General features: G+C 38.5%; 1 protein-coding gene across 7 annotated transcripts in view; it reads left to right on the top strand.

The window, feature by feature from the left end:
- TAB3 (TGF-beta activated kinase 1 (MAP3K7) binding protein 3) overlaps positions 1 to 25,729 on the top strand; it is a 51,501-nt gene that overhangs the window by 8,672 nt on the left and 17,100 nt on the right. Inside the window, exons 2-9 of one of the 7 annotated variants that reach the window (XR_006415876.1) lie at positions 4,374 to 4,564; positions 5,439 to 6,897; positions 9,047 to 9,207; positions 12,114 to 12,207; positions 12,681 to 12,764; positions 14,619 to 14,784; positions 15,614 to 15,765; positions 16,228 to 20,095. Coding sequence is in view for 4 of the 7 variants with exons in the window: in XM_044441792.1 (XP_044297727.1) it covers positions 4,463 to 4,564; positions 5,439 to 6,897; positions 9,047 to 9,207; positions 12,114 to 12,207; positions 12,681 to 12,764; positions 14,619 to 14,784; positions 15,614 to 15,713 (2,166 nt within the window). In the remaining 3 variants the exon portion in view is untranslated. Of the gene's footprint in view, positions 1 to 4,373; positions 4,565 to 5,438; positions 6,898 to 9,046; positions 9,208 to 12,099; positions 12,208 to 12,680; positions 12,765 to 14,618; positions 14,785 to 15,613; positions 16,051 to 16,227; positions 20,096 to 23,423; positions 24,979 to 25,729 lie in introns of those variants that run through there. The other 6 variants (XR_006415877.1, XM_044441794.1, XM_044441792.1 and 3 more) reach the window with 6 other exon arrangements.

The raw sequence follows: 25,729 nt of genomic DNA, 5'->3' as shown, positions 1-25,729 counted from the left end.
CTAAGGTGACAGCGGTGGCGAGGAGCGCTTTCTTTCAGCTTCGGCTGATCCATCAGCTGCGCCCCTACCTGGAGTACGACTGCCTGGCGACTGTGACACACATGTTGGTGACTTCCCGCCTAGACTTCTGCAATGCGATCTAGGTGGGGCTACCTTTGAAGACGGTCCGGATACTTCAATTGGTTCAGAATAGAGCTGCCAGGCTGTTGACGGGGACTGGGTGTTATGCTCACATGACTCCAGTGCTCCGTCAGCTTCACTGGCTTCCCATTGAAGTCCGGGCTCAATTCAAGGTGTTGGTGATTGCTTATAAAGCCCTAAACGGCTTGGGTCCTGGCTACCTGAAGGAGCGCTTATGTCCATATATGCCCGTCCGCCCCCTGAGATCAGTGGGAGAGGCCTTCTCTGGGAACCTTCCTTGAAGGAAATTAGGAGGATAGGTACTCGGAGGAGGGCTTTCTCTGCGGTGGCGCCCAGTCTATGGAATGCGCTCCCCAGAGAGGTCTGCCTGGCGCCGTCGTTATTTGTTTTTCGGCACCAGGCGAAGACCTTTTTATTCAAGCGTCATTTTAATTGTTAATGTTATTTTTATTTTAAAGTTTTTTGGCCAGGGCGACGTATTTTATACAGTTATGTGTATTTTATATTGTTATTTATGTATTTTAATTTATTCGTTTGTAAGCCGCCCCGAGGCTTTGGTGAATGGGACGGCCTAGAAATTTTCTAAATAAATAAATAAAAATAAATAGGTTCTAGTCTCTACTCAGCCATGGGACCAACTGGGTGACTCTAGGCCAGTCACACACTCTCAGCCCAACCTACCTCACAGGTTGTTGTAAGAATACGATTGAGAGCAGGAGGAAGAAAATTGTGTAAGCTGATTTGGGTTCTTTAAAAGAAAAAGAGTGGGATATAAATCTAATAAATAAAAATGCATGTAATTCTGATACTCTGTAATTTATCAAGTACTTGCAATTACTAGATAAATATGTGAAATTACTTGAGAATAATTCTGATAATCAGTTTGGAGATCTTTTAAGAAATGTATTGTAGGAAAATTATACTTTTCATAGTTGGAGAGGATATTGTGTGGGAGGTTAAAAGTGGAATTTCTGTGGACCAAATAAAAACTAAACATTATGAGGATACTTAACATAAACTGTTATCTATAATATGTAAGTTTAGGTTTTATAGTTCTCTATTGTGATGATTGAACAAATTGTTCTTCGAATATAACCTCAAAGGCAAGTAATATACAATATACAACCATGCATGCATACCAGTGCAACCATACCAGTGCATCTAGTCTTTGTTTACAAGTCAGCTGAGCAACAGTTATTTGACTATGGTCAAATATTCCATGAAACCAAGAATACCATCATGTAATCGGCAGCTTATCTTTTTAATTTCACTGTAGTGCCTTTTGTTACCAGCATTTATGAGTTTGCTCTGTCAGGGCATCCTATCTGATAGGAAAAATAATGAAGCAAGTTGAGGTGAAAATTAATTTAACACCCATGATGCTCCAAGAATTGCCAACATAGTCGCAATGGGCTTTAACAAGCTCAGTGTTGTTACTTTTAAATGCTGTTTCTGTTAAAGTTGTGAAGGTTCTTTTAGATTTGCAACCAGTAATATGAGGCAGGAAAGTTTAGAAACATTTTTTTTTCTGATACTCTATTTTTCCATGGAAATTTTTATAGGCCATGTATTTCTGAGTTTATCCATAACTGTCTGAACGGTTGTACTGTCATCAATCATGCTAGATAAGCTAAATATAGGATATAAACTTATATAATTTATTCTTCTAAGGCAAATATTGATAAACCAGTACTTAGTTGCCCATGGGGAAACTGAAAAATAAGGTACGACACAATGCAGTGCACAATACATTTGGCTCCAGGCTGGGTCTGAACATGATATATTTGCCTACTGGCACTAACATGCTTCAGTAACAAACTAAGGGAGAACTTTTTATTTTTTTATTTTTAAATTGTATCATAATTATTTTAAATAGTTGCACACACAACCTTATTCATGCATCTGTAAATAAAACAATTCGAATACTCTCTTAACCCATTGATGTGTCAAATTAGATTCTACCACTTCAGAAATCCAGCTGACTAGTTGGAGGGCTCCTTGTTCTGAAGGAAAACTGAAACTGAAACTTTTCACAGAGAAGTGTCTCATTTCTTCTCATGAGCTCATGAAGTTAGAAAGGTTCGCATAAGATTGGCTAGTCATTTCATGCTTATGATTACTTTGAGCTACATTGTTGTCGTAATGCCGAAACAGCAGAAGGCTAGTGGTGGCTACATTACAGTGAAAACAGTGAAGTAAGAAAAACGGTTGGTACATGTGAAATACTGAATGGGAATATGTTAGCAATGCTACAAAAATGAGGAAGCATTTAACATGTAAAAACTATCCTAAAAAATACAAGGCCCATATAGGAAGCCAGTACAAGAAGTGGACCTCTTTATTTGTAAAGTTGGAAAATTTCCTGGAAAATTTTCTAGCTTTGCTTTTTATGAAAAATCCACATCACCGTCAGTAATTTGACTATTGTGTTCCAGAATAAAAACTGGACTGAGGAACTGTTGAGTGATTCTCTTACTGATAAGATAGGAACCATACTTACTTTAGTTAAGTGTTATAATACTTTTTGCACTAAGCAGAGAAGTTAATCTGGTGATTACTAATGCTTGTGAAATTGGCATAAGTTTAAGATTTATCATTGTTACTTAATGAAGTTAGTGCTGTTGACAATATTTGATTGTCAAATTGACCAAAAATACAACAAAGAGTACAGTATAAAGAATTTAAGCAGTATGATTGATAGTTGGAAAGTAGTAAAAAAGAGGCATGGTATGGGAGAAAAGGAAGCTATGCTGTTAGTGTGCATCTTGTCTTTTAGGCTGTACTCTCTCATCTTGCACTGTGCACAGAAATTTACAACCACCTAGTAGGTGTATAATCCACTAGTAGGTGTATAATCCACAAATTTCACCACCATGATTAACAAAAAAAAAAAAAAGATACAAAATGTCGATGCAAAACAGAAATTTGATACACTTTCTAAGTTTATGTAAAGAATTATTATGCATTACATTAAACACATAAGTATCACTAAATATGTGTTGTTGCTACATTGGATAAAATTGATGAAAAAGAAACTGCTGCCAAAGAACTTGCTGCTGCTGCTGCTGCTGCTGCTGCTGCTGGTGCTGCTTATTATTATTATTATTATTATTATTATTATTATTATTATTATTATTCTTTAGTCTCAACCATTGGTGTTAAAAATACAGTTTGTAGGTATTAAATCAAGAATGGTGTGCTATGACATCACCACTCCTGACCTGCTGCCGGCGGCAGCAGCATGTAGCAGCATATCAGCAATTTATTTTGATTTAGTACGTCTGGTACTCTTTGACTGTTCATTGATGGATAACACTCTACAGTTGGCCTTTTGCATGGTGCTGCAAATTGTCAGTGGGTCAATATATAACTTTTTTCAGTCTTTTGGAAGTATCACTCTAATGAAGCATCACTCTAATGAGAAATCCCAAAAGTAAGATGCAAAGGAAAGGTTTTACAACCCTTTCAAAAGCTAAACAAAGAGGATGAATTTATTCACATAAAACTGACCCATTGATTGTTTTTTTCAACAAAAAAATCCCATGGTAACATTACTGTTCTTCTGTGCAACTAAATCAGGAACATTGAAGTTGCCATTCTAATTGCTTTTGTAAGATATGTTAGAAATATGAGTTACTACATGAGTAGAAGAGAAATCTAACACTGAGGATTATGAAGATGTCCTTTTCCAGAGCTCTTTTGCTAGAACCATAGGAGTGTTGGTTTATCTTATCCAGAGAGATTTCTTGTCTGATTTGCTTGAAGATTTGGGAAAGATTCTTAGATTGTGAGTTTTATTTTATTCATTACATCCTCTTGTGAATTTACTATATTTATATTTCATCTTTTTTTAAAGGAACTCAGTAAAGTAAATCTGCTTACATTAATTCCCCTTCTCTCAATTTTACCCTCACAATAACAACCCTGTGAAGAAGGTTGAACTGAGAGTCTATGACTGGCTGAAAGCACTCAGTGAGTGCCATAAGTGAGTAGGGATTAGAACCCAGATCTCTCATTCTTAACCACTATACTATATGGGGTTTCAGCATAGCATTGAGCAAAGTGGTGAAGGTAATTGTCTTAGGAAATATTAAATTGGGATGTTGGCACACGCACACATACATGTATCTGTATCTGTATCTATTTTATATATAAAGACTTTCTGAATCAGAACATACGTGATTTTGAGTTTTCTTCATAAACATTTTCTTCATTGTACTATCTGTTAATAGAAGATGCTGGAAGCATCAGAAGATCATAACCACTGGGAAGCGTGTTGACTGCTGTTTCCTGAAAATCTTGAGACTAACATCAGTCTGGCATGGCGCAGGGCAGCCAGCAACTTGATATGCAGGTACTCCATGATCTCCGACAACGTTTCCCTGAGATTCCAGAAGGTGTGGTGTCTCAATGCATGCTCCAGGTAGGAGTTAATACAACACTGATATATCTTTTTAACTTTGCAGGCTCCATTATGATAAACTAGTAAGACCTAAGCATAACTTTAAGTTTTTTGTTTCTGAAACTGTTATTCTGGGGGGAAGGTATTAAGTTCTAATTAGGGGAGTAGAAATATTGGGATTCCTATTTTTCTCTGTTACTCTTCAGTCTTTATATGCTTTATAGTTAAGCACTGCTTAACTACAGGATAGATGGTCAACCATTTTCCCAAATACAGCAAGAAGACCAAGAATAAGCCTAGTTGTCAGGTTCAGAGAATACTGACAAAACTCTGAACAAACTGTTTCGAATCATTGGTACAAGGGGAAAAATGTGCTTACTTGAACCATAAGTTCAAAGACATATGTTGACTTTCATCCATTCTCACTACTAAATAGCGAAGGTCATAATCAGAATAACAGTTATACTGTGGTGATGGCATGTGCACCTGAACTAGCTCTTGCTACTGGATTGTATAAGCATGATAGTTTCTAATAGCTTCTGTCCCAGTGTAGTATACTGGAAGCACTGGAAACTGTAATTTCCGTGAATCTCAGAGGCAGTAGATGCTCAGGCAGGTTGGCCCAGGAAAAAAGTAAGATTTATATTGGATCACAGTAAAATCTTATGTTTTCTCCATTGTATAGATGCAGAAAGAGACAAAAGCTTATAAAATGTGTGCTTCATCTTTAACAAGGGTGCCTTTTCTTTAATGAACCCTTGCTTTATATGCAAATTTAATCAATCATTATTCAATCAAGAGTTTTACTTAGGTGATAGTTCATACTGAAATGTGAAACTGAATATATGTTTAAGTTAGGCTTTAATACTTAATATGTGCTACCTCTTACTACTAGAACAACAACAACCTGGATGCTTGTTGTCGGGTTCTTGCCCAAGAAAGTAACAAATACCTGTATATGGAGTACCATAGCCCAGATGACACCCGAATGAACAGGAATCGCCTTCTGCATATTAACCTGGGTATCCATCCTCATGCCAGCTATCATGGAGGAGACGGAGCTCAACTTAATGGTAGTCGTACACTGGTACATAGTTCAAGTGATGGACATATTGATCCACAACGCACAGCAGGTAAACAGCTGATATGCTTAGTTCAAGAACCACATTCTGCTCCGGCTGTTGTGACAGCTTCTCCCAACTACAATCCATTTTTTATGAATGACCAGAATAGAAATGCAGCTACTCCTCCTCCTCAGCCACCTCAGCAACCTTCTTCGATACAACCTGGAATGAATACATCTGCTATGCAAGGCCCTCCTCCTCCTCCTACATATATGCACATACCTCGGTACAGCACAAATCCTATAACTGTTACAGTGTCGCAAAACCTACCTTCTGGACAGACTGTACCCAGAGCATTACAAATTCTTCCTCCGATTCCAAGCAGCCCTTATGGGACTCCTGGCTCTCTCTACATTAGGCAGACATCTCAAGGTTCTTCAGGACGACAGACTCCTACTCAAAATACACAGTGGCATTCATCGCCACAAGGTCCAGTTCCACATTACAGTCCACATCCATTACCTGTCTATCCACACCAACAAAACTATCAACCTTCTCAGTATTCTCCAAAACAGCCCCAGATTCCTCAGTCACCTTTTCGATCACCACCTGCTTCTCAGTGCCCTTCTCCTTTTGGCTCACCTCAACATCAAGTTCAGCCTACTCAGTTAGGACATCAAAGTTCTCATGTGTTTATGCCGCCTAGTCCTTCAACTGTACTACCCCATCCATATCAACAAACACCCCAGACGTATCAAAAACCAAGTGGGCACTCAGTATCTTATCTCCCTTATGGTGGACCTACCTTATCTAAAGGCTCCATGAACAAGATAGAAATTACAGTTGAGCCACCACAAAGAACAGGGACAGCACTTAATAGGAGCCCTTCGCCTATAAGTAACCAACCATCCCAACGGAACCAGCACCCACTGTATGCACCTGCTACTCCACCTTCAAGTTCTCCTTCCAGAAGTATGTCAGGTCAGCCCAAACCTCCTTATAGTGTTAATCCTGTATATATAACGTACACACAGCCAGCTGGACCTACAGGCGTACTTACACAGTCCCCCCGGGTAATGGTATCTCAGCCAAATCCAGCAGTTTTTAAAATTACAGTAGGCCGAGCACCAGCTGAGAACCTTTTAAATTTAGTGGACCAAGAAGAGCATTCTGCAGCACCAGAACCTATTCAGCCCATTTCAGTTGTACCAGGAGCTGGAGGTGAAAGGGGAAGCCATAAGTACCAGAGGAGTTCCAGTTCTGGATCAGATGACTATGCTTATACACAAGGTAAACTTTTTTAGAATTTCTGAGATGTGCACTTCAAACTTTTTTTAAAAATAAAAATTGAACTGTTCTGCTTCCTAAATGCTTGTGTCCTTAAACTACTAACGGTCTTTCAAATTCATAAGCCAGTGTGAGATGCAATATTTATGTATTATGCATTGGTTAATAACAAATATGTGTTATGTTGTCCCATGAGAGATGAGGTAAGAGAAGCACATACTTCTGGAGTTTACTCAATTTGTTTTTTGCAGCAGCAAAGAAGGTGTCAGGAAGGGGCTTAATGACAGCTTTGTCAGTGTAATATGGGGTGACAGTATCACTCAATTGTCAGAAATAATATACATTGCATTGATACAATGTAGTAAGTTACTGTTACTGCAGAAGAAGTAGTTGTCACTGTTACACAATGTGTCACATAATGCTACAGAAATGGACAGGGAGTGTCCAAGAGCAGGTGATGCATTGAATAAAAGAAAAACTAAACAGTTGAAACAAATAATAAAATGATCAGAGACAGGTAAAACACCATTGGTCTTTGGGAAAGCATCAGACTTTAGTCATTCAACAGTGGGATTCTCTCTCTTCAGTGCCTGTAGTTACTTTTTTATTACTGTATTATTATCATTATTAAAACACTGCATTGTGCTTAAGGTGTTTTAGTCTATATGGAAGTATTTCTGAAGTATTTTGTATGCTTTTTATATGTGATCTGACTTACATACAAATTCAACTTAAAGACAGTCTCAGGAATGGAACTTATTCTGGGTGTATCTGCTGTAAAGCAGTTAATGTACGTACACAAAATCCCTCTCCCTTTACTTTCTAGCCAAAAGTCCTTAGAATGCATAATGTATGAGTTGTTTGGATCTGTTCTACTCTACTCACTGGGCTTTTAAATACTTTTATCATGAGGGGGATTTGGTTAGTTTCTACCCCAGTTGGTAAGAAGTCTGGCTTACTAATCTATTGTGTGACTCAAAGTGTAGAATTTGGTGTAGGGTGGATGTAAATTGGAGCATTGAAGGGTTCCCATGTTGTGGTCCCATTTGTGCTATGATTTCTCCAGCACCACTGCTTCCTGCTTGGCAGTTAGTGGAAGAGATGGCTATTCTGTTGTCTGCACATAATCACATCTAATATGCCAAGAGGTTGGGTGCTGTCCAGTTAGTTGACAGCCCAAGGCCTCAATTCTCCCCAAAGACAGCTGGTGTTAGTACTTTGAACAGGCAGAAAGAGTAAAACTGCATTTCTAGCACTACACAAATGCCTCCAGTCTCTTGATTGCAGCAGACTGCATTGCTCGGAGCAAGATGGCAAGAGGGGATTGGGAATGTCTTCAGAAATAGTCAAACCATAAAGTTGTTTCACTCTATTTCGTGCAGTCAGCATGTTTATCTGTTTGCAGAATGCCCCCCCCCCGCCCCTGCACACACACCTTCTTTTAGTTTGAGGTTCTTGTTATTTTTTTCCTTAGGGAAAGTGTTGAGTTGTGAAGGAAGTACTAAAAAGGAGAGATTAGAAAAGGAGAGATTAGGACTGAATGGTTAAATGTTTGTTCTAAAATGAAAGATTAAGACATCAATCAAGGAGGGAGTCCTTTTTTCCCCATACGACAGCTCTAGTAGCTAATTATGTCTTTCCATAATCTCAGGCTTTTAGAGTTTATTTTGTCTTTGTGCACAGATTTTGTAATCTGGAGACAAAAGATGCTTTTCCAATGAGTAAAGACCATTTTATCAGACAACTTTATTAATCGGAGCAGTGAAAACTACCTTGTAGTCTAGTTTTTTATTTGAATTTTAGTCTTGCCAGAGCATTGTTGATACAATTAGATTGCCATTTCATCCTGAGAAGCTTTCTCCCTATATAGGTGTCTTTTTATTTTTGAGTGGACAAAGAACAAAACAAAAAAGCAGTGGCCTGAAATGGTAATATCTTCACATTACTTCTCTAAAATTATTTTTATGGTGGAAGAACTTCATATCTACAGCTATAGTTCTGTTCTCATGAAGCAACTCTGCATTGATTTTTGACTGCATACTTATGATTGATTCCTGTTCTTAAAAAGGCTGCTTGTGTTTAATACCTGAGTTACCAATTGTTTTTCCCAGTTTAGTGCCTTGCACTGACTTTGTCTTCTACACTACACTAGCCTTGTTATTACACCAACGTGCAAGGATGGAGAGGCTAGCAAAAGAACTGAAGTTTGAAAATGAGGAGCTTGAGAAGCTTAAAGGTGAAGTGAATGGCATGGAACATGATCTTATGCAAAGGCGTCTGAGAAGAGTGAGCTGTACAACATCTATCCCAACAGTAAGTAAAAGTTTTTGCAAATTTATTTATTTATTTAGGATACTTATATGCCGTCCTAACCTTGTTTTCCTTTTTGACAATGCAGGAGACTCATCCAACATGTCTTTTACTTTTATGCATTATTATTATTATTATTATTATTATTATTATTATTATTATTACATTTCTATGCCGCCCCTTGCCGAAACCTCGGGGCGGCTTACAACACGATAAAATACAATGAAATACAATAGCACATAATAAATTACCATTAAATACAAAATATAAAAAATACATTGATTTACAAATATAAGATTAAAATTATCAGTATAAATTAAGTAAATAAAAATATAGGAGGAGAAAGAGAAGGAAAAAGAAGTTGCCCTGGCCAGATCATATGTTTTAACAATTAAAATGATGTTTAAATAAAAAGGTCTTTACCTGGCGCCGAAAAACCAGTAACGACGGTGCCAGGCGGACCTTTTTGGGGAGTGAATTCCATAGGTTGGGTGCCACCGCAGAGAAAGCCCTCCTCCGAGTACTTACTCTCCTAATTTCTTTCATGGAGGGTTCCCAGAGAAGGGACTCTCCCGCAGATCTCAAAGGGCGGTCGGGCATATATGGACGTAAGCGCTCGTTCAGGTAGCCAGGACCCAAGCCGTTTAGGGCTTTATAGGTCATAATCAACACCTTGAATTGGGCCCGGGCTTCAATGGGAAGCCAGTGAAGCTGACGGAGGACTGGAGTCATGTGAGCATAACGCCCCGTCCCCGTCAGCAACCTGGCAGCTCTATTTTGCACCAATTGAAGTGTTCGGACTGTCTTCAGGGGAAGCCCCCCCAAAGCGCGTTACAGAAGTCTAGGCGGGAAGTCACCAGCGCGTGTGTCACCGTCGCCAGGCAGTCGTACTCCAGGTAGGGGCGCAGCTGATTAATCAGCTGAAGCTGAAGGAAGGCGTTCCTCGCCACCGCTGTCACCTGAGCTTCCAAAGAAAGCTCTGGGTCGAGGAGTACTCCTAGGCTGCGGACCTTATCCCTAAGAGGGAGTGTTGTACCATTCAGGACCAGGTCAAATCCACCCTCTCCGAAACCCGATCCGCCAACCAACAGGACCTCCGTCTTGTCTGGGTTGAGTTTCAGTTTATTTGTCCTCATCCATTCCCTTACCTCGGCCAAGCACCGGTTCAGCACAGCCACTGCCTCACCTGGATTAGTGGAAAACGAGAGGTAAAGCTGGGTATCATCAGCGTATTGATGATTCCGCAGCCCACACCTCCTGATGACCTCTCCCAGCGGTTTCATATAGATGTTAAATAGCAGAGGGGATAGAATGGAGCCCTGTGGTACTCCATGGCATAGCTGCCATGACGTAGAGACATGGTCCCCCAGCACTACCTTCTGGAATCGACCGTTGAGATAGGAGCGGAACCACTGCAGAGCAGTGCCTCCAACCCCCAATCCCGCAAGTCTATCCAGAAGGATACCATGGTCGATGGTATCGAAAGCCGCCAAGAGGTCCAGAAGAACCAACAGGGATGTACTCCCCCTGTCCTTCTCCCTGCACAGGTCATCGTACAGGGCGACCAAGGCAGATTCAGTACTGTACCCGGGTCTGAAGCCGGACTGAAAAGGATCCAGATAATCAGTTTCATCCAAGAGTGCTTGGAGTTGTCCTGCCACCACTCGCTCCAACACCTTGCCCAGAAACGGGATGTTGGCCACAGGTCTATAGTTAGTGGCCATCTCTGGATCCAGTGACGCTTTCTTCAGGACCGGTCGTATTACCGCCTCCTTTAAAGGGGCAGGCACTCGACCCTCCCTCAGAGAAGCGTTAAGCACTTCCAAGATCCAGGTCCCAATCCCGTGCTTGGAGTTATTTATTAACCAAGACGGGCAAGGATCCAATAGGCAAGTGGTGGGACATACTCGTCCAAGCACCTTGTCCAGATCATCAGGCCGCAATAATTGAAATTCTTCCAATAATTTTGGACCAGATTGTAGCATTGGTGACTCCTCAGAGACCTCCGATTCATTAGTGGAGTCCAGCTCGTGACTGGATATAGTTCACATAAACTGTTTTCATATGCAGTGTCATAATTGGCCCATGCTGTTTCCCAGGTCAGAAAGAACACACACCTACTGTTTGAAGTCACTGAATTGGCAGTGTGGTGGCATCTTCAGCTGGAAATAAGACACTTGGGTGAAAAGATCAGTCTAAAGCTGAGGCAGGAAGATTTAAGCTTGGGGTCCTGGAAAAAGCATTGCCTTTGGGATACGCAACTTGATTTAAGTCTTGTTAGGCTACAGTCTATGAGGAATTTTCTTAGTTGCTGTTTTTGTTCTGATAAGGATGATTTGTTTCTTATTTTACAAGTATAAAATCTCATTTTGGCTAGATACACAGGTGAATTGATTAATTGCCTTAAAATGATGGCTTTTCATGTGCTTCATTGAGGTGCCTATATGCTAGTTAATTATTTTTCACAACAAAGCACAGTAGCTTTCCGATCACATCTATGCTGCACTACTTTGAAACCTGTTTCATATAGTTTATCTCCAAGAGTTTCTAAGAATGTGTACTACAATGTCGTGCTGAAACTCCCATGAGTGATCGCAATAGAGGGGGTTGGTTTTAAAGCACGAGGATTTGAATCAACAGTTTTAATCGGTCTTAAATTACCAAGGAGATGGATTTAAATTAAACTTCCTGCTTGTAAATTATATTTTTCCTGATGAAAAAGCTCATATTGCCATAATACTGAAAACAGAGCATTTCAATAAATGTTGCACCTATGCAGTTACATCTGCATAGATTTAAGGGGGCGAATAAGTAATAAGTTTCTGTTTGGCTGTATGTTTCTGTGTAGCTTAACAAAAAATGGTTGTGCTGACTTTCCTTCCATTGCTATTTTTGGTTCTCTTTACTAGCCTGAGGAGATGACCAGATTGAGAAGTGTGAACAGGCAGCTCCAGATAAACGTTGACTGTACACAGAAAGAAATTGACCTCCTTCAGTCTAGAGGTATATAGTTTTAATACATTTCTTTATCAAAGAATTTTTTCTTTGGAGCAGTATATTTAAATGCTATCAATTTCTTGCATATTATTGATCTGTCTTTTCACTGTTGTACAGTGAAAGACATGTGGTTCTGTTTTTTCTTAATCAGTTAGCCTGTCAATGCTGTTAGATATTTCAGTTGCCCTAGTAAAAGGAACAAGATTTAAAAACTAGAGCATACTTGCAAAAAATAATTTTGGTAGTGCTTTAAGGAACTGCATTCCATTCATCGTGCAATCATTCTTTATAAGTATATCTCCCAAACAGCAGGGCATCATAACAGGAAGGTACAGAAGTCCAATGGGGCAGGAAACTGTGTAGTCTATAAAATACCTCATGTTGAAATCTTGCATATTTGAATGAGGCTCTTAACTTCCGTGACCCTTAAATATTTATATTGTTCTGAGGCTGTATAATTTTCTGTCTCATATTAATAGGGAACTTTGACCCGAAAGCCATGAGCAACTTTTATGATAACATAGAACCTGGTCCTGTTGTGCCACCAAAGCCATGTAAAAAAGGTGAGTCACCAAATAAATATTTACATTTTAATTACTAATAACTTGGTGCTAAGGTTTTCTTGTCATTATTTCCCCGTGCAAGCTGTGCAAAAACCACATACTTGGACAGATGTATTGCAGCCATAGCAAAGGTAGCAAATGGCATGTTCTTAATGTATTGGGAGATAGCTATTATAGTATGCTTATGCATGATGTGGCGTTTTGAGAAGCAACACTTTTTAGTTTTATATTCCTTTCCTGGATAGGTCCTACTTGCTTGGTTTGCTTTTGTACTTACAGTCCTTTATACATCTCAGTTCAAGGGGTTTCTCCTACCCCTGCCTTTTCTCAGCTTGTATAGTTAGTATTTGATCCTCTTAAGGCTATATATTTTAAAAGTGGCCTACCCTTCGGCCCACCTGGTTCTTTCTTTTGGTTAGCAACTTCAGAGGAAAGAATCATGGCATACGTGCAGGTACTCTCATTTTGTCCTTCTCCACTGTGCCAACCTACAAACTTTCTAAGGTGGCTTTCGCCCTGTATTTCCAACTCTCCAGTGGGCAGACTGGACAAATTAAGGGACTGAAAACACTGGAGCAGAAATTAATTGGAAGTGTCAGGGACCAGGTGGCTATTTCAAATTAATTTGTAATAAAGCCAAGCATGACTTAATCATGCTGTCTCTTCCCCCTGCTCCCCCCCTCCATGCACTTTGTGTTCATTTTGCTGGAACACACCTTATAGAACTTACAGGTCACCTTAAGTCATAATGTTGTACTATGGCTCCTTTGAAGAAGCTGCTTTCCTTGGGGAAAAAATAGCATAGCTTGAAAATAAGTCTGTGAAAGGTAAATGCCTGAAGTCAGCCCTCTAGTTATTTTCAGATAAGTGGAGGATATATATGCATAAAGGAAGATACCTTGTACTGAGTAGTGAAAAAAGATATACTGAAAAATGTTGGTGTCTTTCTGCCAAGTAGTACCAACAGCAATTTGGTAATGTTTCGACAAAGTGGTAAGCATGTTTAAATGCTGTTATTCTATAGAAAACACATGATATATGTATTCACATTTCTAACAGTTCATTTTGCTAGCATTCTAAAAAGTGTTAGCTGTTGAGGCAAAACACAGATAAGTAATCTGTGAGGAAATGAGAGAGCCTAAAAGGGATGGGCCATTAGGGCCTTTCTGAATATCCTGCAGCAAAATTTGAATTTTCTGTGGAAATTTTAGGTCAGTTGAAACAGCACAATATCCAGGGCTTTGTTGCCTGTAGTCAAATGCTGTATGCTTACATTAAAGCTTGATGTGTCAAGTTCATTCTGCTGGATTCACAGAAGTATCCAGCTTAATCCCATGGATTGTAAGATAAAATTTGCTTGTGAAGATGAAAGTAGCACAGGACAAATCTTTTGTAGATGTTGTGATGGTCATTGACATACTAAAAGGTTACGGCAACTATAACCATGCTTGATATTAAGGTGAATGTAGATTTTTTTTAAAACTGTAATGTAGGTAAACTACAGTATTGCAGTAAATTCTGTCTGATGCACATATGGACCTTTGTCCATCTTTAAATAGAACTGTAAGAAGTAATCAGTGCTGCCCTTTGACATTAGCATACCTGAATAGCCATGCCCGTTGCCAGATTGGATTCCTCCAACCAAACTGGTAGATCAGATATGATTTGTCATGCCCCTAAACTTCTAAAATTTAGAATACTGATTTAATCTATATACATAAAATACTGTGTGCCACTAGATCCTCGCTGAGAACAAAGATAATATGGTATGGATAACAGTCTGAACAGAAGAAAAATGTTGAAATTTCAGTGTTTTACTATAGCATGCATTGTTTTGTGCACTTACAACTATAGAATTTAAAAGGAAATCATTCTCTGTAGACCATCAGAACAGTTCCAAGCAAGTTCCGCGATCACAGCCAAGAGATGAAGACTTTGAAGGAGCTCCGTGGAATTGTGACAGCTGTACTTTTTTGAACCATCCAGCACTGAATCGCTGTGAGCAGTGTGAAATGCCGCGGTATGCCTAAATCCATAAAGATCTGCTTTGGATTAAAAACGGGCTATAGAGCACACAGCCATAGAAGGAATGAGAGGCACCTTTCAGTCCATCTACCAGGCGTCTGACAACCAATCATTTTTAAATTATAAGGGAGAAATCCCTCTTCCACCCATGCTGCACTAAAGATTAGTTTGGTGGGGAGTGATACTCTTATCCCACTGTGGTGAACAAAGCTGAAAGGAAATCCTAAACCCTCAGTGGAATCCCTCCATGAAGAATGTATACAGGAAAGCAAGTGATTGCTGCTCTTCTAGCCCCTATAATTACATTTGCTGGGTAGTAGCCCTTATATATATTTTTATAAGCATAGAACTATTACTTTGTGGTGTGAAGTGTTACAGGTATCCAGACAAACTGTGAATTACCAGACCTGATAATCTGGCCACAGCAAGCTGGAAAAGAAAGGCTCCCTGTGCTTCCAGATTGTAAACTACTGAAAAAGGGGTGGGGTGGGTTCAAAGAGCAAAAAAGGGTATTTGTAAAATGCTGCTTTTTTCAGGGTAATTTAAGTCTACACAATTGCTGTCTTGAAATCATGAAACATGGTGAGGAGGGGGAAGTACTGTATGAGCCTTATTTATAGAGTACAATCAGAGGTGATTTTACAATCCCTTTCGCTTACACAGCACTCACCAAGTCATGTTAACACTGGTAATTAAATAATTATACCATATTACAGAGGAAAAAGAATAGCTGCATGCTTTTATTAGGCTTTTGTGTTTTAAAGCTAAAAGTAAAGTATGCTTTTATAATGATGTTCCCTTAAAACTGTGCTTGATGACAGTAGAGCGGACATATGCCAAATGCAGAACTATTCCAAATTCTCTTTGGAAGACTTGAGCTCAGCCATCGTTATGTATGAGAAGTGTTTGCACCCTGTTCCTTAGGCCTTTCAGCTTCCAATTATGTGAAGAATTCATGATGTTTACAGCACAGAAGGTACTTTGTGCCCCCATTCTGATTTAGCTGAAAACTAATAATCAATATTAGCTCTTCAATAAAGGTTTATTTGCACATTGTCAATAAACCAGCCTGTATTAACTAATATGAGTGGTGGATCTTGAAATGTTGCACACTGCATTTCTTTTTTGAATGTCAGCAGTTAATGGACATACAAGAGTACAAAAAAGGAACTGTACTGGTACTTGATGCATCCGATTATTATAAAGATGTTTGATTTGAGTGCTTCTAGATGCTGAAATAAAGCACTCTTTTGTGAAGGTTTCTTGGTTTTGAAGAAGTCATTCAAAAATAAAATTGTACAAGAACAGTCAGGATGTTTTTTTCCCCTCACTGATAAAATACTGAGACAGTGTATTTAGTTTCTTACACACTCAAAATGTGTTCCTCCAGATCCTTGCAGCTTTTCACATCTTTTCCATGTAAATGTTTCTCTCATAGGTTGGTATGTACAGAAGATAAATGCTTGGTCAAAGTGGAGGTTATCTGCTGTGATTCATAAGTGTTACCTCATACCATAAAAATGGTACCGAAGCTGGTTTCAAATAGCAAGGAGCACAATGAAATTAAAGGAATCAGTGTTGAGATATTTTAAATTCCTGATCTTTACATCATTGCAAATATTATGACCTTGAATCTCTGAAGAAAATGCTAAGAATTCTGCTGCCCCTAGAGAAGGGTTCATTATAAAATTCTGTTCTGTAAAATAGAACAAAGATGAAATACTGCAGGCAGAGTATTGTTCATAGTTACCAGTTAAATAACATTTTATGTCTTGGGCTGATCAGTAACATTGTCATGATTTCATATGGCTGTTTTTGCCTTTTTTGAACACAAGCTCTTTGGCACTTATTTGTGCTGCTGTTGGCAAGGAACGTACTGTAGTTAAGAGTAGAAGTAGTATGTTTGAAAGATATGTGCCACTTTTTCACCTCAGTATGACTACAAGGGTTTTTGACTGGAGGAGGCATTATTTACAATTGCATGCAACCTGTCAATTCTGGGCACAGTCCATCTTTGCAGCATAAATAAGGCAGCATAACCAAAATTCCCATAGGGCCTTTGTATGCTTACACCTCCTGTTTCAGGAGGGATTTCCTGTTTCATTTTGTGAGTAGGGAATGCTCTGCATATGTGGAATGGCCACTTCATGTACACAGTATTCTCTGATTCATGGGAGATAACAGGGAAGCCATAAACATACATCACAGTACTGCACACTGTGGAGTTGTTGCTGTTTTGAAGAATCATTTCCTTTTACTAATACCTTTTATCTATGGAAAAGATGACAAGATCACAGCTTATGGTGGGGAAGACAAGCTGATAGCTAGTGACCCCATTCAAAGAAACTTAAAACTTGTAAGTTATTGTTACTTGCTCAGTGTGCAAAATACCATTGTACGTGTTTACTTGTATATATCCTTTTATGCTGTAATGCTGATAATAGCAATGAAATTAATTTTAATTTGTAAGAGTTGTATATGAGTATTGATTTGCATTTGGAAGCTAATTGGGGATCTGAAGTGGGTTTAGGTTATGCCAGAGTAAACCTAACAACATAAAATAATTGGTTAAGGTGCTAACAACTTATATCCCTTCACATAGAAAATGCACTGCAAGTATATAACTTTGGAATGTGCACATCTGAGTGGTGGGTTTTTGAGGGCATCATGAATTCGAAAAATGCACTACTTTTTAATAATTGAGCTTTTTCTCTCACCCGTAGTACTTGGGCACTGTACTATTTGGGCGCTGAATATTCAAAACTATGACCAGGTTTTCCAAAATACTTGTTTATAAAATTATTTAACCACTATGAAAATGCTTCCCTTTCACATAAAAATACAAAAGCTCAGTGTTTAGTCAATAGAATAGTTATGGAAAAATTCAGAAGATAGCAAGCCAAAATTAAATCTTGAACTTGGGTATGTGAACTATCATACTGTCTTGTTTGATACTTGGAACTATCAAACTATCTTGTATACGTAGAAAGGGAGGAGTTAGTAAGGTAAGAGAACATGTTTTGTGAACTAGATCAAATTGAAAAGTGTGTGCGTGTGTCTGTGGTATGTATGTATTTTTCTTTATGGCAGATGTGTGAAGCAAGTGTAATTTTTAAAGAGCTGGTCTCAGTCATGCTACTAAGTCATGTATTCCTCAGTTACTATATATTCCAGTTATGTACCCTTCTTTCATGCCTTTGATTGTAAACTTCTGCAGCCTCACTGGATTTTGACAGACTTTTAAATTGGGACAAAAATTTAAAAATGCTTTAAAGAGAATATGAAAGATGAAATATGCTGTTTAATGGATTGTGGTCATGGACAACTCAAGAAGAAAAATGTAGTGTAGCCTAAAATGTGAAATCAGTTTATAGTTTGATATAGCTGGATGGGCCCTTAGCTCTTCTACCTGTTCAGGTGCTATGAGCCTACAGTGAAAGATGAAAATGGGCACAGAATGAATGCATATTATAGCCAATACAGGCTCTGTGTGCTATATTTGTTTTTCCAAATAACTGTTCAAATTTGCCATGTGTGGGAGGTTTCGAAGGTGATCCTTGTTTCTGTTATAAGTGGGAGGGCTTCTTGTTTTCTAACTACTCAAAGGTCACTTGAGTTAATGCAATATTCTAAAGTTCTCAGGACCTTTGAGCAGTTTTTAAAGAATTGTGTTCTTTAAGTGATAAAACAATGTGTTTAATCTATTTTTGTGTTGTTCAATTCTTGTAAATTTTTTCATTATAAAAAAAAACGTGATCTTTTAAAATCCTGTAAATAGGATGTTTCTTATGATCTAGAATGTGTATGCTGAGTGGAAATTAACTATTGCAACATGAAATGTGTAAATGCATTAAGAGGCTGTGCATGCATGGTACCTCCAAATGACACATACTGAAAGCTGCAGTTGCCTAAATAAACAAATAGAAAACAAAAACAAAATAAACCTTAAGAAAATGTAGCATTTATTCTCATGTAGAAAGGAAACTTCTAAAATAACTTGTTTTGATAGCCATTCTCTCATTTTAAAAGGGGTCTTTCCTCTTCACTTTCTGTTATATTGTGTGTGGGTCTAGTACATACTCTTTTTGATGACCATTTTATTAAATCATCTTGTTAAGGAAAACTGTTTGGACCTTGTCAGTTTCCAGTGTGACTCCTTCTTAGTCTGTCAGAGTCAGAAATCACTCTTTGAGCTTAAATCAATTATAGTCATTTAATAGTTGTCCCCCCCCCCCCCACACCCAACATGTTTTTAAATGCCGAATTGGTAGCTGTATCATACTGCTTGCATTGTCTCAACAGGAATGAATTTGAATGGTGGTGCAAGAAAGAAAAATGTATCTTTTTATAGCCATTTTAATCTTTTGTTTTATACTCTTCATGGTTCCCTATTTCAGTCAAAAAGTGAAAATTGACCCAGTACCAGTTGATCCCAGTTGTTGCAGAGCTGATTTTGGCTATTTGTTTAGCAGGGCTGAGAGTAACAAAGCCATTCTTTCCCTCCAGCACGTCTCCCTTTGGCTAACACTCCCCTACTCCACCCCACAAAACGACACTTCCCTCTCAAACAAGAATTGAAACCGGGTATTTAGCATTTATACTGGATTTATACTTGAATAATCAGATTCCAGATATGATTGCCTGTATGCCTGTTTTTACAGGATTGAGACAACTCAGAAAATGTTAACTGAGCTGTGATGCTTGTGATTATATGTAATGAAAATAGCACCACCACATCAGTTATTACAAAAGCTGATTATCACTCAGGCTAGAGTCAGACTAGAGGTTGACTAGAGTAGCTCTGAGTGTGCCTGCTACACACAGCAGTATATGTTGTCTTATAGATAGTGGCCTGTATTTCTGAAGTGTTTAAATGTATCTTAGCTTGTACTTTATATTACCTTGACATCTTTTTTTTCCTTCACTTTTGAAATGCAAGAAAAATCATTTGCCCCTCCATATGTAGTCTGATAGTTCTCTACTATTTTATTGAGAACTTGCTGTACCTCAGTAGCACAGGTGCACGTGTTCTGATCACATGAAAGAAAAGCATTTCTGCAATTATCACAATCTCAGAACTGCTACAACTTGGCCTTTCATTTGAATCTATTATTCCTTATTCCCTGTATGTGAACAGTGAAGAGCTTTGAATGGAGGGAAAATTATGGCAAATCAGTTAACTTGGAAGTGTATCCCTTATAACTTAATTCCAGATGTTCTCTGTTTACATTACATTTATAGTACAACTGCTTTATTTTACAATATGAACACTAGAAAAAGCTTGAAAAATAAACATAGAAAATACACTGCCTGTTTCTGTTTCTTCTTCACAGCAGGGGTACAACATGCATGAAGGCTTTAAAAATCCACGTGCTCATTGTTCAAAGCGTGATAGTCATTATTCCCAGGCAATAATGACTTTGCTGAAGTTAACAAAAACTCCTTTGTTAGGTTCACTGGAAAGCAAATATTGGAAGTCAGTAAATGTGCACATGTTCTTATTACACAACTTTTTATGAAATAAAATTAATCGATGGAAAAGAAGTTTGCAATCACACTGAAAACTGACATTTGAAAGTTAGACAAATGCAACCATGTTGGTTTAAATGAACAGCGATATGGTGGGTACTGTTTGAAATCTAGAAGACATATTCTGAACTGAAGCCCTCTTTTGATGACAGAAAATCATAAAAGTGCCTGCAGATAGGGAATGTTTTCTTACATAAGTGGCAATAGTCAGGAAGAGTATATTGTTAGGCATTTACAGTTTTCCTTTACACAGTTAATATCCAGTGCTTTGGGTGGTGGAGGAATGATTGTTGGAGCTGTTTATTGCAGCACTGTTACGTCCAGGTATATGAAGAAAGAGTTAAGGAAAAGGGAACTGCTGAAGTGGGAATCAGAGTTTATTTATGGGACTGCTTCAGTGCTGCATGTGAATACTGCAATGGTGTTCATTTTGTAAAGGCAGTTGAGGAAAAGTGAAATATTGAAAAACATGGATGGAGTCATAGGAAGTTTTGATTGACTATTAATATAATACTAACTATTCATGTGACATGTGACTGCATATAACATTCACAACTTTTTTCTGGAGAAATAGCCATATGTTCTCAGCTACTAGATTTGGAGTTAGCCTTTAAAATTTAATCCCTTACTTGAAGGGGATATTACTGCATTGGAAGCAGGAAACAACTTGACTTTTGCTACACAGGACCCTGGGGTACCAGCAGGACCCCAGAAGAGGAATGGGAGAACAACTCATAGTAAGCCCAATCATGTGTTAGGTGCACTGCAGCTTGTTTGCATGATGGGTTGCCATGCCATGCAAACTCACCCACTGTGTCATAAAATTATTTGTCATTGTTTAAAACACATAAGGTTGGAGAAATTTATACTGGATCAACTGTGCTGAGAAGTAGAATTTCCTATCTCCTGCATCCCATGGCAGCTGCTCAGAAATGCTAGGCAGGGAGTTGGGAGGACCTGGCTCAATAGTATTATCTGTATTGGGGAAAGGAATGCCCCTCACAAAAAGCGGGGTGGGCAGAATGACCTTCTGCAAACAGAGACCTCTCTTTCCTAAAGTTCCCTTGCTGTTGCCAAAGGGCCCTTGCTCACAGAAAGTAGATGCTGGAGTCAGCCCAAACTATATGTCAAGTCTTTGACCTTTTTATGGATGGGGGAAAATAGTAACATTCTGTCCAACGGTATAGGTGTGGATATTTTAAAAAAATGACATACAGCTCTGACTCTCATTTTCATACAGCTCTGATTCATTTTCCTCTGGGTAAATCTGTGGTGTTCTCAATTAAAATAGATATCCATCTCTTGAGTATCATGGTGGCTACCATCCCATCTAACCTCCTCCTCCTCCTCCAAGGCATGCAGCCACCTCACCATTCTTGTATAACTTGCTAGATGCTGTATACATAATTTTATCAAAAGTATTTTAACAATTCCACATTTGGCTTCAGATTTTAGTTTCATTGTGTGCAAAGAAAATAAGTTTCAGTAAATTCTCAGTCATCTGTACACAATATAGCAATGAAGTGTGTGTGTGTGTGTGTATCCCTGGCCCGTAACCAGGACTGGACTGGGTGGCTGAGCTGGGGTAGCTTTTGAAGAGTCTGGGCGATGAGGAAGAAGCCTCTATAAAATAAGTAAAAATTTGAAAGAGGATTGGGACTGAGGGCCAGGGCAAAATATGAATGCATGAAGGATAAGTTATATGTAAGCATAATATGCAAGACAGTAAAATATCTTTACTGCTTACATGATATGCAAGATAAGGCAGGAGTCTAACTTAAAATTCATGAATTTTGGAACATAAGCTGAATTTGAGAGAGTCATGCCAGTCTCGAACTTTTAACCTAATCTGTGTGCACCTGTTGAAGCTGTCCTTCTGTTCTTCCTTATGCCTTCTGTGAAAGTTATTCATTTGGCAGTATAGCAACAGCAATCAAAAATCCCAATATTATCTGAACACAAGATGTAACAATATTTTTTTTCATAGATTCATAGAATAGGAGGCTCGGAAGGGGCCTAGAAGGCCATTGGGTCCAACCCACTGCTGCTGCAAGACGTCAAGTCACATGGCAGCATAATGTTTCACTGAATTCAGGGATCAAGGAAGGCGATTGCTATGGCCAGGAGATATGTAAGAATAGGGTTACAATAGAAGTGGTTACAATAGAAAGATCAAACTTTTGCTGGTATATATGCCTTTACAAAGAGGTACTGTATTTACAGAGCCACTTTGAACTGTGTTATCCATGAGCTCAAGTTTGTCTTCTGTAGCAAAAATCATTACAGTTTTGTTCTTTGGAATTTGCATAACTTACAAAGGAAGTCCTATTGGGCGGAGGTTAAAGTGGTCAGAAATTAACATGTATGGAATGAGTGGAATACTGATGAAACATCCAGTTCTAGGAATTGTTTTTGCCGACATTGATTGCAAAGTGTTTAGCACCAGTGAAACACTGTGGGAGTTTGAATGCACAGTATTATAGAAATAATGATTTTGAGTAAGGCTTGTATACATGCTATGCTTGTTTGTATACTATATGAGAACAATGCTTTTGGAAGGCTTGATAACAAGACATTAACAGTTAACTCCTCTGAACAAGGAGTTCCAGGCATGGTTATTCTTCAACAGAGTTGAAAACAAAATTAAATTTAGGACCCAAGGGAGTGGTAAGTCATGATTTCCCACAAACTTCACTTTTTTCACCCTTGCACTCTAGTTCTTACTGTGATGGGATAATACTATGCACTTATGTTTACATTAACATTTTTATGTAATGTTGCATAGGTAAATGGCTAATTTTTTGTTGCTGGTTTTACTGCTGTTTTTATCACTATATTTATTGCTGTTTTTACTGTGTTGTTAACATTTTATTGTATTGCATTGCTCTTGATATCTTACATTTTTATACATTTTATTGCTGTACACTGCAAGTTTGGAGAATCAGTTTTGGATGCTGTTCTGTGCTTTGCTTCTACCGTGATAACCACACTTTTGCTGGTATGCATGTTGGGCTGCACAAGTGTGTTTGGTATAGGTATAATGTTGAACATGATGATGACTATGACTGCAGAACATTGTTTATCTCCTTTTTACTTTCCTTGCAGGGAGGGAGATAAAGGCTGAACAATTGAGAACTTAAAAGCACAACACACTAAACAAACAGTAAAACATTACCAAAGAAAATAGCGTGTTCCTTGAAAAGTTCCATCATGCTTTCCCACTTGGTCACCTTCCAGCTCTATTCCAAGATAGTTCTCTTCTTTTTCAAACAGCTTTCCCAAATACTTGACTGTGCCTTTGCTGATTTTCCCTGTTGGACCTGAAAATTTAACTAAATTTCCAACTTTCAAATCTGCAACACTTCTGGGTGCAAATGGTCGTCTTGATGAGGCTGTCTTATTCATATGCAACCTTGGGTAAAATGATCATAGAAAATCAACAGCTTTTATTTGAAAGACAGCAAAGAACACATGCACAATTTTATGACGATACTTCAGAATAAGCAACGAAGCATATGTTTATGGACAAACAAGACTTCGTGGTAAATCTGTGGCTCTTCTTCTATTGTCTTTGTATACAAACAAAATTGGATCAGGCTATGGCAGTGGGATTTACTCCTTCCCCTCAAAGAAATTTGTGGGAGATTTGAAGAGAATCACCATGGAGTAGGAAAGGAGGAAAGTGAGAAACAAGTAACTGATTTTATTCTTCCCCCCGCAAATAGTAGAAAGCTAGTAGCTTCTCTATGTGGCTTTTTCAGCAAATAAGGGGGGTACTAAATTTTCCTCCCAGTAAAGTTGAGACTTAGATCCATTGTTGGTGTTTGCACAGTTTCTATTGTGTGTAAAAAGTGTGTAAAAGGACTTCTTAGGATGTGTTCACAGAACCTGAATGTTACGTCTAGTTTGTCCTTACAGATTTATGTGGAAAATAGCTGGTCCACTTGAATTTGTGAGCACTCCAATCTGAGTTCAAACTGCAACCAGAGTCATAGAGTCATGATGCATTCTTCTGTAAGTTGTCTAAATTTTCCTGTCTAATTACATATGTGAATAGATCATTGCCAAGGTTACATAAAAACTGACTGATAATTTGCTCTGTAGAGGACATGTATCTGTGCTAGAGTAGCAGAAGCCATAATTCAGGTGCCAACTGCTAGTGTAGGATGTATTTTATGCACAGCAAGTTTTTTTCAGGGAGGGAACTCCGAAACTTCACTCAGTGATCACTGCTCTACAGATTTTTAAAGAAAGCAAAGTTCTATTTTGCCACATTGGTCTTCCAAAGGAGGCTGAAGATAAGCCAACAGATGCTGCTGCATCTATCTCAAGGGATATAAGGAGTTCATTATCCTCCTACATAGAGGATTATGAATGATTGCATATTTCTGGAAGACTTGAAGTTAGAGAGTCCCTGGATCTCTTTTAATAGCATTGCAGAAATGGCTGCACAGCAGTAAAAGAGATCTTCTATAAAGTTACTTCCTATAATTGGGTCCTCTTGAAGCTTCCTGACTTGCCAGAAATAGAATGTGGGGTTTGTTTTGTTTTTTGCTTAATATTTCTATTCTGTGGTTTTACTATTTCACTGCACACAGCTTTCTCAATGTATGTGGAACATGCAGAGACAACAATTTTCAAATAAACCTAATTTTCCTTACCTGGTTTGGAGCTACAATTCACATGCCTTCTAGGAGGGAGCCCAGGAGACTGACCTATGATTTCTAATTTGTGTGGGCAAGAACATACCTCTCCCATTGGTCCCCAGATTTTCTCCAAAGTTTATCACTTTCAGGCTAAATTCTTTTTAGCAGGGACAATTGTAGATTCCTCAAAATCACTGAGTTCAACAGTTAAGCTCCCTATCACCAGAAAATCAATTGGTTAACTGTTCAAGTGTCTCACCAGCATTTTCACCACAATTCCTTTCTCTTGTTTGGAGCAGACATTTTCACTGACTTAGGCTAAACTCTAAACCACAAAAATTATGGAAAACCTGATCTTTAGTATTCTGTGAAAAATTATGGGAGTGGTCAATGTGTAGCCTTCCAGATGTTGTCTTTAAGCCATTGGCTTTGATCTTTTGCAATCATTTAACAATTGCCTGTGTTGACTGATGCGACGTTCAGTCCAAAAACTTCTGGAGGGCTACAAGTTGCCCACCACACTTCTCAGAGAAGCGTGTCCTTTTCAGAAGGTCATGAAATATTTCCCATAAATAGTTGTTAATCAAGATAGCTGGAGAAACCTCAGTGATTGTAGCAGAATTTGCCCATTGCTAACAAAGCATTTCACTCAAAGCTGTATTTACTTTGCTGACCTCAACAACAATGTTGCACTGCATGTAGAAAATAACGCAGATGTGCAGTGGATCTTTCACTTTTCACAGGGAGTGATGTAGTCTTTTAACA

This window comes from Varanus komodoensis, unplaced genomic scaffold (assembly GCF_004798865.1).
Source record: "Varanus komodoensis strain SLA01 unplaced genomic scaffold, ASM479886v1 scaffold4, whole genome shotgun sequence".
NCBI classification, from domain to species: Eukaryota; Metazoa; Chordata; class Lepidosauria; order Squamata; family Varanidae; genus Varanus; species Varanus komodoensis.
This window is presented reverse-complemented; position numbering and strand designations above follow the sequence as displayed.